Source organism: Prionailurus bengalensis, chromosome F2, assembly GCF_016509475.1.
Source record: "Prionailurus bengalensis isolate Pbe53 chromosome F2, Fcat_Pben_1.1_paternal_pri, whole genome shotgun sequence".
Lineage (NCBI taxonomy): Eukaryota > Metazoa > Chordata > Mammalia > Carnivora > Felidae > Prionailurus > Prionailurus bengalensis.
Genome location: NC_057353.1, coordinates 57,395,733 through 57,415,705, shown reverse-complemented (window position 1 = coordinate 57,415,705; position 19,973 = coordinate 57,395,733). Strand labels below are relative to the sequence as shown.

Below are 19,973 nucleotides of genomic sequence, written 5' to 3'. Positions count from 1 at the left end.
TGTTGTTCATAATCAAATGGAATAGAAATTATATGGAGGAAGGAATTAAACTATTCATCTCTCAGTAGATCAAGGAAGAAGTTGAACAGCAGATTAGCAGATTTTGATGCAATCTTTAGGACAAAGTGAGCTCTGCATCCCTACGTGGTACATGCCCTATAGTAACGCTTACATTTGTGCAAAAGGAGACAAAAAGTATAGCCTTTTTGTAGCAGGGAATAATGGGAAACAATGTAAAAGTTCATCAGTTAGAAAATAAATAAATCAATTTTGTAGTAAGTTTATAATGAAATACCACAGAGTAGTTAAAATGAATAAAATGTATGTGTGTGTGTGCGTGTGTGTGTGTGTGTGTGTGTGTGTGTGTGTAAAGATAAAAACACAATGTTGGCAAAAATAGTTTCAGAAGAATTTTTAAAATAATTTCATAGTTTATAAAGTGTATAAATAACTTGCAAAACATTCTATATAGTGTTCATAGACATATAGATATGTGATGAAAATAGGGGGCGCCTGGGTTGTTCGAGGGTCCGACTCCTGATTTTGGCTCAGGTCATAATCTCACGGTACATGGGATAGAACCCCACATGGGGCTCTGCACTAGCAGCGTGCAGAGCCTGCTTGAGATTCTCTGTCTCTCTCTCTCTGCCCCTCCCCTACTCATGCACATGCATGCTCTCCCTCTCCCTCTCTCAAAATAAATAAATACAATATAAAATATACATATATAAATATATATAAGTATATATATAAATATATATATATAAATATATATATATAATAGGTATGAGAAGAATACATTAATTCAGAATATTTACTAGCTCTTGGTAGGGAAAATCTGAAAGTGGTTGAGAAGGGAACAAAAAGGAGCTTTACTTGTTTTATAATATTTATTTCTTGATATTAATATGAATCAATATGAATATTAATCTGAAATAATATTAATTTTTATCTGAAGCTACTATGATAGTAGAATCTGAATGAGTCAGATGGTGAAGTTATGTTATCCTTTGTAGTCTTTTGTAGGTTTCCAATAACAACTTAAAAATAAATTAGAAATCCTTATACTACATAGTAGCAGGAAAGGAATTAAATCTCTGTTGAAGTTATTCATTAAGTCAAAAGGATTTAGGTAATGGGGATTTTCAGTTCATTTTGTGCTCTAGAAATTTTCATTTCATCAGAGTATCAAATTTCACAAGGAATGGTGAATATTTATAGCATATATGATTTTTCATACACATCTTTATTTAATTGTCAGTTTCAAGTATTTGAGCTTTTCAATGAAAAGACTGGCAGCTGAATGTTTCCATAAAGATAAGACAGATCTGAATATTTATGAATAGGCAACAATAATTCCACCAAATTGGACTAAATTATGTTGTGCTTTGTAGCTTATATAGTATTGTCCATGTGCATTTTCATCTACAATGCAAAGTATTATAAATTATCTTAATTTACAAAGAATATCTCCATTTTACCTCATCACCAGCAATTGCCAACCACATTTACAGAACATTCAAATTAAGGAAGGATGAATTTGGTAATGAACCTTGAAAAGAGAGCTTGATTTCCATTTTTATTTTGATAAATGATATACGGTAAAACTCAGAAGTGGCTGCATTTTGAATGATAAACTGAATATTATGTCTGGTAGAAGGCACGCAAACTTGTAATTTTTGAGCAAGAACACTTTAAATGTAGTATTAAGTATGCAGATTCATGCAAAGTAATGTGTCCTGAAAATGTAAAGTTGCTACTTCTGCCATTTCTGTTTCTATGTTTGAAAGACTGGCTTGCTTGACCGTGTATCTTTATATCTCATTTATGTCACGATTTGAGTTAGTGACTTCTGACTTGTTGTTGGGCTCTGTTTCTGATGCCATTTATATTTGCTTTATTTTAACATATTTTCACCCAAACAGAGCTGTCACGAATTGATCCATAAGGGAAATTCCTGAAGATTTTTTTAATTGTTTCATAAACTTCAGTTTCTCATCAGCATTATTTTAGTTTCTTCCTCAGTTATCTCCTTGAGATAATTGCCTCTAATAATCCACATCCATCCATAGAAATTATTACACATCTGCCGTGTGCCAAGATTTATGCTGGGAAGTCATTGCGGGAAAGAGGGGAAAATTGAAATAATTCCACTCTATAGAAAAACAAAGAGAAGAAGCAAATGATTGTAAATTAATTAAAATGTGTAAAGTATTTCTCTGAGCTAACAGGAGAAAAAAAGGTTAATACCCCATAGAAGAGAGTAGGAAGGACTCCTTCCTCTGATAGACAATGTATCCCTCAAAATGCTGAAGTTACAATATGTATTTAGTACTTGGATATGTGCAAATCCTAGTGATTTAATGTATGTTTTGACATTCTAGGAAGTCAATGATGCAAATTAGTGATTTGACATATATGAGATAATGCATGCTTTTGTTGTTGTTGTTCTAGTTCAAATCTAGATTAATTTGGTCAAGGATCTGTGCCTATAAAGGAGACAGAGACTGCTTTTTGATTATCCTATGATTTATACACATAACATTTTTTCTTCTTCAGCATTATTTGTCTTGAAGTCACAGGTTTTCCTATCTCATAAGGCTATCTGGAATACTCTGTATAGTCCTCTAGTGTAGGAAGCTATAACTGGTGTAAATAGCACCTAATTATCTTTGGTACATTCACTCTATCATTTATCTTATATTTATACACTTGGTAAAACATTAAAGACAAGAACTCTATGGCTAAGGAGCCTAGATTTTGATTGCTACTATCGTGTTTAATTTATATTATGAGGTATCCTTTTCCAGTTCTTTCAGGATCTTAATAGTGAACTGTACTGACTGTTGTTTTTAATATTCACTTTTGTTGACTTTATTCTGCATATGGACACAAGATCTTCTGGATCTAAACAGATTAATAATTGTTATTTAAATAATATAATAATAATATCGGTATGTCACACACACTTCTGACCTACTCCTTACCCCTGTAGTAACATGATGGAAATCAGATGGAAAAATCTGCATGGGTGGCCAGTGACAAGGCATGAGGAAAAATGGACATGCTCTGCTTAAGGCAGCTATCTTGCCTTCCTCTCCTGAAAGCAAGAAGAAAGAACTTTGCTGCTTGGAGATGGGATGGAAAGGATCTTGAGTTCTCTTTTTTTTTTAGCCTCAGAATGTAAATACATTTCTCTAAGAGCCAGATTAGCCTATGTATCCAGTTTTTATAACCTAGAGATGTCTGTAAGTCATCTCGTTCTCCCCCTTGGTGCAAACACAAACGTCCTCTGGAGTCAGGTAAAGCTCTCTGGCGTTCTCTCACTCCTGGTACGGGTAGTTGTAAATTAACTTCTCCAGTGCTACTCTTATCTCAGGAAATAAGGTTTCCAGCAAAATTCATGCAGAAAGCCCAAACTCTGCTGAACACAAACGTAGTTTCTTTGTACCACAGAATAACATGCTGCTTCGATTTGTTTTTGTTGTCTTGTGAGAATTTCTGAAAGCTATACATTTTGGAGGGGGCAGGATATAAAGATTCCGAGTTCTTACAGCTGAATACTATTATTATGTCTCGAAAAACTATGTTTTCAATATGAGACTATCATTGTCTTCTAATACTATCAAAGTAAAGCAATCTACGGTTATATTTGCAGTGGACGTATCTGTGAATTGGACAATTATTGGACATGTTTTGTCAAAATTTTTAAATTTTGATGACATGACGCTAGTAGTCACATTGGTCAGAATTTATTATTAGCCGCAATTCACTTGAGGTAAGCGAGAGGCTTCGTGCTACAAGCCACGATATAGTTATATAATAGACCATGGGGTATCACTGATAAACTTTAAAATTACAATCAACCAATCAAATTACAACAAATTCTAATTTTCAAGAAAATAACTTTATGGATGCTGTATATATACTATCAAAATTGAATATTGTAAGAGTAATACAAGTAGGAAAAGGTATGTAATTATACTAAAAATAATCAAAGACTGTTGGTATAATTTTAAATCTTCCTGTTAAATGTTGCCTTTAATGACTCTGTATCCTTATCACAGGTTTTGAACTTTCACACTGTGAGGATCCTGGTATTCCACAATTTGGATACAAGATCAGTGACCAAGGCCACTTTGCTGGGAGCACTATTATTTATGGATGCAATCCAGGCTATACTCTCCACGGGAGTAGCCTTCTCAAATGCATGACAGGGGAGAGAAGGGCATGGGACTATCCTCTGCCTTCCTGTATTGGTAAGATACTCTTATATTTTCATAAATATTTCTCTGGGAGTGCTATCCAAATACGCTGTCCCTTTTCAAGTGATTTTATCTGTTCACGCACAGCTCACAGCTTAAATCATGCAGTTAATGAACTCATAGCTCAAATTTGTTGGAGGAAATTAATGGAAAGTGAAAGCGTCGTTTTCATAAGTTTGTCGATGAGTACATTTTTTTTTGTATCAAGTCATTCTTTCTCCTATCTTGATACAAAATTTAATTCACTATAAAAATATGTTAAGACTTGTCGTACATATTTATGGAATCACATTGACTAGGTTTGTTTTAATAAAATGAGCACCTGTCCCGGTATCAAGGTAGATTAAAAAACAATAAACCTATTCTCAAAAACTTCAAAGATTTTCTTTATATATGTATATAGTTTTTCAAAAATCTGAGGAAGTACATGGGCTTTTCTTATGTGTATGTAGCATAACTAACCAATTTCAATAAAAAGAGGCAAGGGAGACACAATAACATAAGGCATATGTTATTGTGTATATAGATCATTTTCTCTCACTGCACAACTGGAGGACTAGTACCATCTTATAGATCAATTAGTGAATGACTGGGTTTGTGTGAGTAGGAAGGTAGACAGAAATGTGTTGACAAAGATGTCTGTTTTCTTGTTGTTTCCTTTTGTTTTTTTCTGCTCCAAAGACCAAATAGGTCCCAGGCTGGAATACCAGAACAACAAAAGGAAACATTTTAACAAAACACTGACTCCTTAAATAGGGAGCAAACACTCATTATTCTTCAGCCATTCTTACTTCTTGCTGGTATTTGTAGAAGCACAAGTCCATTCTGCCTCAGGCCCACATGAATAAAATTGACCTCAATTTAAAAAAAAATCACAGCTTTATTAAGGTATAACTGATATCTTAATACTGCAGCACATATTTAATGTATATGATTTGATGAGTTTGGAAACTTAAACCTTCCAAATTTGTACCTTTGGTAGTTGATATGGGTAACATAGGAATCTCCACAAAACCTACTAGAATGCAAATAGAAAAATGAAATTCCAGTCTTTAAAGGCCTTGCAACTAATTGCACTGTGTTTTTTGATGCCACAAGACCTCTGTTGGTTTATTCAAACATTGATTCACGTAGGAAGCAAACATGTTTTTATCTAACCAAAATGCAATCATAGTCCTTTCTTTTCAGATGACATCTGATTTTGGATAGGATAATATCTAAATACTAATCAACCTAAATTAACAAAGCTTGGGATTCTGGAATATGACCAACAGTCAGCCCACTGGCATTAGTTATGAGAAAAATGTAGCACTAATTCTAAGGTTGTATTCTTTGATGTGAATATGAAATATATTCAGAAAAGCATTAAGGATTATAACTGCACAAAACTATAAACTTGTAAATACTGATTTTCCATGCTGTCCTTAAAATTAAAATCAGAAACCAGATATACTTAAAATAATATATTTTCTATATGTGTTGAACCAAGCTAAAGACATTCTTCACTTTTTAAAAGACTTTATGTAAATGGAAGGACATTTGGTTCGTGATCAGAATTAATTTTGTTTGTAACAAATCGGTGCACTTCATATTTACAAATTTCCTGAGTCAAAACTTAGTGGCTTGATACTGTTCAAGATTTCATGAGAAGGGTAAACTTATATATTGTTTTTCCTTTTAATGATGGATAGACAGGAATAACAGCTGATGACAGTTGGGCACATGGCATGTTGTGCCGGTGATTACTATGATAACAGAAGAGGAGATTCTATTTTAGATCGTGTTCTCTACTGGCAACAATTAATAGCCTTACCACCTGGTCTAGCATCCTAATTTTTTGTGCTCACTTTGCCTCTGTCAAATAAGAAACTTTTTCGCAATTGTATGGATTATTTCTAGATAATTGTGTTTCTGAAGCTTATACATGGATCAAACAAATAATTTTTGAAATACCATAGCCAGAGGATTTAACCTATATACCTTCTTTAAGCACTATTTCATTTTTATACTGCAAATATAAGTCTTCTCTTAAATATGAGCTGTAGTGTTATGGCATATCACACTGGCTCATTTGAAGTCAAAATGACAGGTAATGTTTGTAGAAAAGAAATATGGAGGAAAAAGAACTATGTTAAATTTCAACATACAGCGTAGTACACAAAACCCCAATTTGACCTTTAATTGATTAAAAATTAATCTGGAGGAATAAAGTATAAAATCTGTTCTCATAGTAAGTGTATGCCATAAAAGTGATAATTATAAAGAAATAATGTAATAATGAATTGATATAGTTACATAGTTGAAGGTTATCCAACACAATTTTTGTTAAAATATGAGAAAAAATCTAAACAAGTGATGGCAACATCTTAAATACTGGTATCTCATTTACTTAAAAAAATAACAAATTTGTTCTTATGAATTAACACTGCAATACAAAATCAAGTTGCTTAGTCCTCTGTGAGTGTATCAGTCAACATTCTCCAGTGAAAGAGAATGAATAGAATATCTAAATCTAGATTGATCTATCTATATATATTTGTATCTAAGTGTCTATCTATCTATCTATCTAAGAGATTTATTTATTTTGAGGAATTGACTCATGCAGTTGTGGGAGATGACAAGTCCAAAATACATAGGGAAAGTCAAAAGGCTGGAAATGCAGGCAGAGGTCAACTCTGCAGTTGTGAGGGAGAATTTCTTTTTTTCCAAAACACTTATTTTTTGCTCAAAAGGTCTTCCCATTGACTAGATGAGGGCTACCCACATTATCAAGGATAACTTCTTTTAATTAACACCAACTGATTGTAGACATTAACCACATCTATAAAATACTTTCATATATGGGGCGCCTGAGTGGCTCAGTCGGTTAGGCGTCCGACTTCAGCTCAGGTCATGATCTCACGGTCCGTGAGTTCGAGCCCCGCGCCGGGCTCTGTGCTGACAGCTCAGAGCCTGGAGCCTGTTTCAGATTCTGTGTCTCCCTCTCTCTCTGACCCTCCCCCATTCATGCTCTGTCTCTCTCTGTCTCAAAAATAAATAAACATTAAAAAAAATCTTTAAAATACTTTCATATCAATACTAGTGTTTGATTAAATACCTGGGTACTATAGCCTAACCAAGTTTACACCTAAAACTAATCATCACAATGTGGTAAAATAGAATATGTAAAATCTGTGAAATAAATTTACCTATAGGAATAGGGCCTATACATTGTGAACCATTAAATTCAATTGCCATTAGGTCTCTTCCAAAACAAAACCAAGAAGATTAAGTCAGTGATTGAATGTAAGTAAGATCGAAACAGTGCAGAGAACAAGAAAAACATGGGGCGCCTGGGTGGCGCAGTCGGTTAAGCGTCCAACTTCAGCCAGGTCACGATCTTGCGGTCCGGGAGTTCGAGCCCCGCGTCAGGCTCTGGGCTTATGGCTCGGAGCCTGGAGCCTGTTTCCGATTCTGTGTCTCCCTCTCTCTCTGCCCCTCCCCCATTCATGCTCTGTCTCTCTCTGTCCCAAAAATTAATAAACGTTGAAAAAAAAATTAAAAAAAAAAAAAAGAAAAACAAATATAGGAGCGCCTTCAAATATTTAAGCAAAAAGTAAATTTTTTTGTTTTTGTTTATTTTTTGGTAGGAAATAATCTGGAGAATTTTCAAATGTATGATGCATTACACAGTGTTATCCTTGTTTCTGGAGTTAGAGATGTAGAACAATATACTAAGTGCAATGCTTATTTTCTGTCATCTCCAGTACAGAGGATTCTTTCTAGATTATCTGTTTACTGAAATAAAACCTCTACAGACATCCCCATATATTAAATAGCATTCAAATGGAGAGGTAATCCCCCAAAAGATTTTTTAAAAATATTGTATAACAATACCTACACTTTTGATTTGATGAGTTTTATAAAATTTAAGGACTCATTAAATTAAACTAGATTTTACTGAAGTGAGAAATCTAATAAAAATGCCACTTTGACTTTGGGGAGGTTAAAAAGGAAAGAGTTTAGAGTGATTTAAAGGGGAATAAAAGGACGATGAAATTTAGAAGACCTGAGGGACCACAGTAAAGATTAGTTTTTCTCAGAGGTGGGGTAGCACGATGATAAATTATTCAGCCTACAACCAACGAGCAGTGAGCAACTTGCCATCTGTTTCGCCTTTTTAAATTATCATTATGTAACAACACATCTTAAAATCTTTGAATGCCTAAACTCAGAGTGTTTGAGTGTGTCCTTTTTTTATTCCCTAGCTTATTATCTTTTATGTGATCTAACTTGAGACTTTATTGTTTTACTCTTTAGTGTATCATTGCTTCAATCAATACATTCATCTGAGAAAGTATATACAAAATGTATTGTCTTAAGAAGAGGGATTGTCAATCCTTATTTTCCTTAAGATGAAAAAACATATATTTTTGAGAAATTCGTAGATTGTTTTGCAAAGATTGGCATTAAATCGTGGCTTCATTTATTATTATTATTATTATTATTATTATTATTATTATTTTAGCTGAATGTGGAGGTCGTTTTAAAGGAGAATCTTCAGGAAGAATCTTATCTCCTGGTTATCCCTTTCCATATGACAATAATCTGCGTTGCATGTGGATGATTGAGGTAGATCCAGGAAACATTGTCAGGTAAATGGGTTTTATTTTCTCAGAATTACTGGGGAATCTGAAATTTCTGATCAGCCTCAATATACAATATCAAACAACAAGGTCTGTCAATATCTTTAGCCTTGGCCAAGAAGAACCTGGTTTTCATCTCTTTAAAGTATAACAAGTATTCACGGGTATGATTATTGTCACAGTGGTAGTTCATATAACCCCTAGATTCGTAGTTTTCATAGACCACAGAGATCGAGAAATGTTTTCTGCTTCTTTAGGACTTTAATCTTTCAATTCTTGGTGATTCAAGATGCTAAGTCCACCATTTTAATAGGGATACAAAGTTGTAAATTCAGCATCAAGAACATTTGGACAAAATAAGAACAGAAGGGGACTCAGTAACAATTCCCTGTCTTCCCTGGGTTTAGGCACATCTCTGGAGCATCAGCTCTCTGCCCTGTTAACTGTGTTTGATTTCCCTTTCCAGATGAATTTAGTTAGGTGGCTCACAATTCTTCACATTATTGACCCTTTGATGAGGGCAGAACTATCATCTCCTAAAACAGCACCAGCCAGCTTGCCAAAGTTATCACGTTCTCTAAACCCTAGTTTAACTACTGTGATCATGACAAGGAATAGGTTAATAAATGAACAAAAATAAATCCTCCCTTCAGACCTAATTTGAGCTAGTTGGTGTGTTATCACTCTCAAAACAATGACTTTAAATTTAAAAATTGCTGTTTTATGTAAAGAAAATTTCAGACAGGCTTCTGGGTAGTGAAGGTGGTTATGGAAAACAAGTATTATTCTTCATCAACATGCCGAAAGGTGTACTCCATGCATTGTTTGATGTGAACTGATATATTCCTACTGCAAGGGAATTTGCAGGACTCAAAGTAGACTGCACCAGATCAACCCTCAGCCTGTTTTTCTTTAGTATAGATCACACGTTGTTTTATTTAAATATTAGAATTACTAAACTTAAAAATGTTAAATTCAACAGGATTCTGGAATTTTTTAAATTAAAGAACAATATTGGATATTAAATTGCAACACAAATTTAAAGCTGTGACATTTCACATACCTAACACGGATGTGATATATGTAGAGAGAGAGTGGAGCATGTTGCTGTAACTGGATTTCTAAATTTTGGCCCTGACCACAAAAAATATCAGACAATAATTATGTCTAGGCTAGATATAAAGCAGATTTAAAGTGAAAAAGGTTTTTTTTTTGGTTTTTATGCATTTTGGGGGGAGTAGGGTTGGGCAAACATTAATTTTCACATTAAGGAACTTCTTTATTCTTAGATTGCTGGGTATGATTATAATGTTGAATTTTTAAAAATACTTTTTCTGTATATATTGAAATGTTTGTGTAATTTTTTCCTCATATCTATTATTGTGATGAAATGTATTGATTTTTTTAATATGAACTCATTCTTGCATTCCTTGAATAAACCTCATTTGATTCTGATAAAACAAACTTGAAACATCGGTAAAAATATATGCTACGGATTCAGAAAACTTGAGTTCAATTCATGACTCTGCCACCCTTTGGCCAATTTTATTTAACCTGCCTCAAATCCATTTGCCACATTTATAGAATTGAGATCAAATACGTGCCTGCTTCATTAAGTCATTATAACCATTAAACAAAGAAAATCTACGTAATGCATTTTGCACAGTGCCTAGCATGTACTAGATGCTCCATAAGTGTCACCTACTGTGGCTACAGTTAAAATTCACAAACACACCCGGCACCTGGGTGGCTCAGTCTGTTAAGCATCTGACTTCCGCTCAGTTCATGATCTCAAGGTTTGTGGGTTTGAGCCCCATGTAGGCTCTGTGCTGACAGCTTAGAGCTTGGAGCCTGCTTTGAATTCTGTGTGTGTGTCTCTCTCTGACCCTCCCCCACTCGCGCTCTGTATCTCTCTCTCAAAAATAAATAAGAATGTTTTTAAAACATTCTGAACACAGAAAAGACTGTTAATCTGAAATTTCTATAATTTACAAAGGTGATATAATAGACTTTTAATCATATTCTAGAAAAATAAATTATTCTGTTTAAGAAACATGTATTGAGGTTATATATGCTGTTTACCTAATTCATTTTTTATCTGATAGTATAAAAAATATCTAATAAAATTAAAGATGCATATCTTGTATATCTTTTTATTTAAAACTGAATCCATGTTTGAGATAATTAAATAGAAATATATGGTTCTCCCACAGCCTACAGTTTCTTGCTTTTGATACGGAAGCATCACATGATATCCTCCGAGTATGGGATGGTCCCCCAGAAAATGAGATGCTCTTAAAGGAAATCAGTGGATCTCTTATTCCTGAAGGAATCCATAGCACTCTCAACATAGTCACCATCCAGTTTGACACAGATTTTTATATCAGCAAATCTGGATTTGCAATTCAGTTTTCAAGTGAGTTATTATCTTATTTCTTAAATGAAAAGTAGGAATACTATTCAAATAGTATTTTAACTTTCCTGGCCAAACCTTTTAAAATTTTAACGATCCTAAATATGCTTATTTCTGGTCTTCCTATTATTCATCTTCAGTGAAGGTAAAATATTCTTGGAAAAAAGGAATATAATTAACTTGGAATTAATCAATTATTCGTTGAGACCTTCTCTAATTGTCAAGCCATTTTTTTTCAAGTAAAAGTGCTTCTAAAATAATTCAGCAAATGAAATAATTCCATTACAAAAGCTTTACATTTCAATTTACCATAAAACTGATTATTTCAAAATGTGAAATTTTTTAGATAAGGGAGGAAACGGATACTTGCCTTTACAAAAAAAGCAATCCTATATTATTACTAATTTTGTTTTTCTCTTTTAAAGATCTTAATTATATATTCCCAGATATCTTTGACAAAATATTTTAGATCTACTTCTAAATTAAAGACTTCCTATAACAATATAATGTCATTCATTGTAAGTAATTACCAGTGTTCATGGCACTTTTTTTCTTTTATGGCACTGCTAAGTGGCTAAATATATGTTGTTCTGTAAAAACGATTTTTACTTAGTGGCTGGAAAAAATGAATAAAAACTTAAAACTTTTCATTATTATATTTTTACTTTTATTGCCAACATACATCACCTCTTTGGGAAAATTATCAAATGGATTTTCTAACTTTATAGTCTTTAAAAATCCTATTAACAGAAACATATGCAAATTTCTAAGATCATCTATGGAAAGCATACAAACCAGTATTCCTGAAATGTGCCTGAATCCAAGTCCTGACTCTTTACTAACTGCTGACTTTGTGTCCCTGACCTCATCATCTTAGGCTGAGTTTTCTAATTCACATAGGTATAATAATGCTTATCTCATAAATACGTTATTAGGATGTAACATGATCTCGTATACACTGTATTTGGTATAAAGTATATAGTTGGTGCTCAGAGAACTAATTTTACTATATGAGTAAATGTAATATTGAAATCTTTTTTAAAAAGTGAAATAAGCATAAATAACTTTTGAAATTACTGTCCACAAAATATATCACTGTTAGGTAAATAACTGGTTAATACAATTAAACAACTTGGCAGACTTTTGGTTCATGGAACAGAGTTGTTTGACCTAATCGACTAACATAAGTGAATTATTTTGTATTGTGTAAACCAAGCTGTTGTGAAAGTGTGGATCATTATGGAAAAGCCAGTATCTGTAAATTCATGCTTTATCTTTTGAGAAAAAGAATGAAAAATGAAATGATCATATAATCAGTGAACACAAATGGCTTCTAATTCTAAAAAAACCTACCAGTTGAATATTCTTCATATTTATATCTTCTATTTTTACTGTTTATTTCTCTTTTTTTTATGAAGATATGGCAATTTGTCAGAGATAGATGTTCAGTTTAAGTTCTTTCTGGTTTGGTAACTAATAGCTCTCCTTTTTGTTACCTTAAATTAGTACCATATAATATTTTATACTTAAATGGTTATTGTGATTTATAATTTGACTATACTCATGTGAAAAATTGTTTAAGGCTAGCATTCGTGAATGCCAAGTTCATCTGCTCAATAGATACAGGCTGTTATTTATTTATTTATTTATTTATTTATTTATTTATTTATTTCCAGGAATTTTTACTGCAGATTTTTCAGTTAAATTAGTAATGCATTTTTAGATTTATTGTATTTATAAGGCATTTAAGGAAACAATATGTATTGTACTAGAACTTTAATAAATCTGTCTTCATAATAGTCTTTGAAGATGCATAGAAATTTATACTAGTGATCTGAGACTAAAAACCTACCCATTGAAATAAAATTACTTGGAGGGTGAATATATTATATTATGAAAAGCATCAATCAATGAAAATTAATCCCCTTTTTGGATATCTTCTTTCACTCATTTTTATATGGCTTTCCAAGTGTCCAGATTTAAAATTCAAAAATATTCTTTTCATGAATGAGACCTTTCTTGGTGTGCCAGAAAACATGTTAAGAGCTTTATATACATAATCTTGTTTAAATCTCATAAAATCCACGTGATTTATGTTTGGTCACCCCCATTCCCCACATAAATACAGTGAGGTTTAGAACGAGAGCTAATTTGTTCGCGGTCATAGTGCTAAAAGATACCTGGGACTGTGGCTCAAATCCACATGGGAGCTTTTTGCTGTGCCAGGTGCCTGGTAAATTAATAGCAGTTATTGGCATTATTGTGCTGTCATTATTATGTAGATCCTATGCCAGAGGAAATAGAGAGCTTTTAGTTATAAATTACTAGTTACAATGAAGTTCTACAATTTAATCAGCTCATGTTTCTGATTATGCTCCCAACTTCCACATCTTACACCAGTAAAGCAGTGAGGAGAAATGAAGGAAAGCCGGAGTGCATGCATGCCCATTTACAAGGGACCATTGCCCCCTCTGGCGATAGTTATTTTGCCCTATTCTATAGAAAAGCTATTTTTAAAGTGGAAGTTGAAATAAGGAGTTTTATGTAAAGTCAGCAAAGTTTCAAAGTAAACCATTAATCTTAAAGAAAATGTTAACAGACTATAGGCCAATAAACCACTACTGCAGGTGAAATTTGGCCTGCACTGTAGAGTTTTCCAGTTCAGTGGCTCACTCAAAGTCTTCTTCCCTACGTAAATTTGAATCATGTTACCCATTCATTCATTTGCTCATTTACTGTAGGGAAATCTCTTAAGGACCAGTTATTAAACATAGTTATCTCCAATTATTCCACAATTGCATTTTCTTTTTCACCCAGGCAAATCTTCTTAGTCTCAGAAATACACACATGTACTCCTACTCCTACACACACACACACACACACACACACACACACACACACACACTGTGCTTTCTGTCTAAACCTTCTTTCACCCTAAGCGTTTTTTCTGCTCCTTTTCCTTTTTTTTAATGTTTATTTATTTTTTGAAAGATAGAGTGAGAATGGAGGAGGGACAGAGAGAGAGAGGGAGACACTGAATCCCAAGCAGGCTCCAGGCTCTGAGCTGTCAGCAGAGAGCCCCATGTGACGCTCCAACCCACAAACCATGGGATCATGACCTGAGCCAATGTCAGATGCTTAACTGACTGAACTACCTAGACGCCCCTCTGCTCCTTTTCCTTAAGTCTTGCTCCATCGTGCAGACTCAGCACCAAGCCTTCTCTTTGTAAAACATTTCCTGACCTCCATTTCTAAAACATATTCCAGCCCATGCCCCAAGAACTAGCTGTAATTTTTTTTCCCAAAGATGAGAATAGTTTATCAATTCATTGTTCTGAAGATGTTTTCATTATGTGATCTTTGCTTCCCAAATACCTCGTGAGTACCTTTGCCTCCCTAAATATCTACAAAGACAAAGATTCTATTTAGGACAAGCATATAACTTATTGTCCAAATCTAGGACGATTGTTGAAAGTGAAGGAAGACACTATTTAAAATTAAGCTGGGTAACAAGCTTAAACCAGGAGTCGTAGCCAAATCAAGCTGTATCATTTTGATTACCTCAGACTTGTATTCTGTCCCCTCTCCCCCACCTCCACAATACCCAGGCCCCTTTTGAGCAAATAGCTGTTGTTGAGTGAGTGTCAAATAATAAATTTTTAAACGAGAAACAAGTCAGGCAATAGGAGAAGAGTCTTCAGCGACAAAATGCAACCAATGAAATGTATTTCACTGAACTTTGTGCGAAGTGAATTTAACTGAAATGTAGGTCACACACCAACTTTGTAATCATCATCAAGCCACTCTCAGCAGCCCCAAGACTTCCATTTCATGATCTCTTCATTCTTTGCAGAGACTGTCATGTTGCCTCTTGGTGTTATAGTCTGCGAGGCACTTTTGCTTAATCAGAGCTACTTAAGTCTGACACCGCTCCTGCTGTCCTATGTGCTGTCCTTGGGTCTCAGCAGTCAGCCTCTATATCTCCTGCTTAAATGTATAATCTGCCTCTCCTGTCCTACTTTAGTTCCATGGGGAAGGCATCTTTGGGGTATCATAGTGTCATTTGCCCACGGAATAGTTAATTTTGACAGAGCATTTTCTGTGTTCTTCATTCTTTGACCTGTCTGTTAAGAATCTACCCCTGCTGGGTAATACAAAATACGTAGGCCCATGCTTATACTGTTGACTCTCAAGGAAATGGATCCCTTAGCCAGAGGAAGGTGAGGTCGCCCAGCCTCAAAAGACTGCATGGTGTCCCTGCCTTTTTCCCCATCTTCATTATCACTGCCTGCATTGCTGTGACAGTCAACTAGCCACTCACTTCATTGTCCCTCCAGCCAGACTTTTCTACACATTTCTACCTGACTGATGTTTTTAAAATACAAATCAGACATCACTCCTCTGTTTCATTATTTTTTGTCTACTGGTCGCTCAGCCATAAGTTCAAAGCTTTGGAGTTACTTTTAAAGCCTCCACAATTTGCCCCCAAACTACCTGCCAGCATAATCATTCACTACTCATTTATACACATCCACTTGTCTAACTACACTGTCCTGAGAGGACAACGTCCTTTCACATTTCTGCTTCTCTTCCATATTCTTAAAACACTTCGGTCCCCATACAAAATCTATAAATTCTTAGGTATTTTCCAAGATCCAGGACAAATGATACTTCTGATACTGATGAACTTCCAGGCAGAAGTAGTCACTTCCACATTTGTACTGCTCTGGCATTATGTGCAATTTCTATTAGATTCACCAAATGGCCCAGGTGCCCAGGACAGTCCTGGTTTATGCATGTCGTCCTAGCATCCTGACTGGTTTCGAATTTGGATCTGTATTTTTTTAATAGAGTATCATTATTTTGGCCAATATTAAGCCAGTATTCTGTTAAAATACCCAAGGTGTATTTCTTAGACCTATGTTTTGTATTTGATGTCATCTAGTAGTGTGTGAGATATGTTGACAGTGCTCAGAGTAATTATAATACATGATTAAATTTGAAAAACAAATATTGATAAGCAATCTACATTTTTCAATCTTTTCCATGTGCCAGGTAATTCACACTTCCCTTTCAAGGAGAATGTATAGGGCACTTGTAGATAAATAAATTATTCTCGGATATGAACACCTAACTCATTCTGATCTTGGAAGGTAGTAGGAGAAGTATTTAATGCTATTGCCCTGCAAGCTATTTTGTATAACAGCAAGTTATGTCATAGTCTTGCTGTGGTTTGAAAGATACATAAAGCTGTCAGGACATGAATTGGCAGGATTAACAGGAAAAATGTGTTCTTGAAATATGCACAGAAATAGATGTTCGGGAGATATGCTGGAAAGCTATAGTATATAGTCTGCATGTTCTTGCCATGAGTGTTTTTGTTATTTATTTTATCATGGAAATAATTTTTAAAATTATATGGCAGTAGACATTTGTGGCAGCAGTGGGATTTTAAAAAGTACATGTATAAGAGTGCCTGGCTGTCTCAGTCAGTTACGCATCTGACTTTGGCTCAGGTCATGATCTTGCAGTTCATAGGTTCTGGCCTGCATCGGGCTCTGTGCCAACAGCTCAGAGCCTGGAGCCCTCTTGGATTCTATGTCTTCCTCTCTCTCCTGCTCCACCTGCTTGTGGTGTCTCTCTCTCTCTTTCTCTCTTTCTCTCTTTCTCTCAAAAATAAATAATAAAAACATTAAAAATTTTAAATGACATGTTTAGTGAAAATGTGTGTATTGAATATTTACTTTTTAAGAAAGCTGATTTCACCATCCAAAAAGCAAGTCAGTTCAGCCAAAGGATGCTGTCAAGAAGGGACTAAGCACAAAGCCATAAAGATGTAACACAAACTTATCTTTGAAAAAGTTGAAACTGAGCCCAAAAATATAGCAGGAAAGAATTTAGACTATTTTTATTAGCATTTATAAATCAAAGTATTTTAGTACATCCAGAAACACACTTTTAAAAGAAGCAGTGTCCCACATAATCTAATTTCAATAAAACATATTTAGGTAAAAATGTGTTACAGGGGAAATCGTATGCTGATTATTTTCCTATACAGACAAAAAAAAAGTTTAATACTGAATTACATGCGAATTTATTGCCTTGTGTTTCATGTTAACAGTATACAGGGCAATATTATATTCTAAAATATAAAATTAAATTAAATGCTGATTTGAAGCCATGATGATGTATTAGCTCCAGCCAGCTTCATCATTTTAAAATAGCTAAGGTATTAAATAAGTCTTGGTTATTTTAAAATACCTATCTTCTATAGCCATATCTTTTTAGTGCAATTATTTTCTAAATGAAAGTGCTCTCTGGCACCATGATATCATTGGTAGTAATGTGACAATTTTTTCTACTAATTTATTGACCTTATATGAAAGATGGGATATTTTGGCTGAGAATATAGTGTGTATGATAATAAAGGTGAGATATTGGAAATTTTAGACCTAAGAGTGTACTGTTTTAAGATATTGATATGGAGTATTGTTTTATGAACAAATTCCCCACACATTTTCAAACAATAAATCATCAGAATAGCTATTTAGATTAACTATATAGTTTGAAGATTTTTAGTGCTTCTATGTTAAGGATTATGCACAAGTTGCTCATAATATCTGTATGTTAATAATCAAAAAGCCCAATAATATCTCAATTAAAATTAGAATTGATTACGTGGGGCACCTGGGTGGTTCAGTCAGCTAAGCATCTGACTCCGGATTTCAGCTCAGGTTGTGATCTCATGGTTCATGAGACTGAGCCCCATGTCTGTGCTGTCAGCACAGAGCCTGCTTGGGTTTCTCTCTCTCCCTCTCTCTCTGCTCCTCCCCTGCTCCTGCTCTCTCTGTCTCTCTGTCTCTCTGTCTCTCTGTCTCTCTCTCTCTCTCTCTCAAAAATAAATAAATAGACATTTAAAAAGAAAAGAAAAGAGGAAAAGAAAAGAAAAGATTATGAAAGTGCAGCTGACACATAGTATATATTAACATACATGGGGACCACAGTGGTGTCAATGACCATGTAAAAACCAGTGACATTAATGTGCTTAAAAAGCAGGAAGTTTCATTTAGAGCAAATGAAAACTATTAAACTAATTTTATCACTTTGTATTCTAAATTTTCTTCCTCATGCATATTAAAATTGTTAATATGCCAGTTCCCATAGAAGAACTTCACAAATAGTTCAGTAAGTTCAATTTTATATTAGTCGCATCATTGCTTTAAATAGAGAATCAGTAACATCAATTGCCTCAAGTATTTTAATTCCAATAAAAGTTTTATTTATATCCACTTCATGAAATCAAAGCATAGTCTTTAAAAAGTTCCTCGAATCAAAGAAAAAAACATCTAATATTATAAATCCAGTAAAAATATTAACATTTTAATAATTTTAAATTTTCTTAGACTTGTTTTATGATCAACCATATGGTTTTCTAAAAGTACCATATGCATTGAAAAGAATGTGCACTTGGTATTATTGGGCAGAGTGTTTTGTAAATACCAGTTAAGTATAGTTGGTTGATAATGTTGTGTTTGAGGTATTCTATATCATTACTGGTTCTCTGTCTACATTTTTTTTAATCAACTGATGAAAAAGAAGTATTGAAATGCTCAGTTGGACTCTACTTATTCTTTCTGTCTTGCCATGTTTTTTTTGTTTTGTGTGTGTGTGTGTGTGTGTGTGTGTGTGTGTGTGTGTGTATTATGAAGACCTGTTATTAGGTGCATAACATTGTAGGTTTTATGTCTTCTTAATGACTTAATTTTTTCATTACTAAGAACTATCTTTCTTTTTCATTAGTAATTTACTATTTCTTGAAATTTACCTTGTCTCACATAAATATCTTACAATTAGTATGGCATTGGTGTACTACTTATCATCTTTTTAATTTGGTAGTATGTTTATAATTAAGTTAGGTATCTAGTAGATAGCATTTGATTGAGTCATGGTTTTTTATACAGTCTAAAAATGTATACTTTTTGATTGTTGTCTTTTAAATTATTAGACCATTTACATTTCATGTAAATTTTTCCTATAGTTAACTTTGTCTACCATATTACTATTATTTTTATTGGATATACTTGTTCCTTTTTTCCATGATATTTTTTCCTCTATTAACTTTTTTTTTTAACATTTTGAACCCCTTCACCCATTTCTCCACCTCCCTCATTCCCTGCCTCTGGCAACCATCTATTGGTTCTCTGTATCTATGAGTTTTTTGTTTGTTTCTTTTAATTTTCTTTACATTTCAAAGTAAGAAAAGGCATATGTTATCTTTCTCTATTTCACTTAGCATATTGCCCTAAAGGCTATCCATGTTGGACCAGATGGCAAAGTTTCATTCTTTTTCATAGCTGAATAAAATTCCAGTGTGTGTACACACACACACACACACACACACACACACACACACACACATACACACACATAGTTTCTTCAGTTTATTTATTTATTAATAGACACTTAGGTTGTTTCTATATCTTGGCTATGGTAAATAGTGCTGCAGTGAACATGGGGTACATATATATTTTTGAGTTAGAGTTTTCATTTTCTTCAGGTAAATACTCAGAAGTGGAAATGCTGGAACATATAATAATTCTGTTTTTAATTTTTTGAGGAATCTCCATACTGGTTTTCATAGTGGCTACACCAATTTATGTTCCCACCAAC

At 33.9% G+C, this 19,973-nt stretch overlaps 1 protein-coding gene across 1 annotated transcript in view; it reads left to right on the top strand.

Annotated features, from left to right (window-relative positions):
- Window positions 1–19,973, top strand: part of CSMD3 (CUB and Sushi multiple domains 3) — a 1,274,540-nt gene that overhangs the window by 948,384 nt on the left and 306,183 nt on the right. Inside the window, exons 25-27 of the mRNA XM_043601622.1 lie at window positions 4,068–4,259; window positions 8,773–8,899; window positions 11,104–11,306. Of these exons, the coding sequence (XP_043457557.1) occupies window positions 4,068–4,259; window positions 8,773–8,899; window positions 11,104–11,306 (522 nt within the window). The remainder of the gene's footprint in view (window positions 1–4,067; window positions 4,260–8,772; window positions 8,900–11,103; window positions 11,307–19,973) is intronic.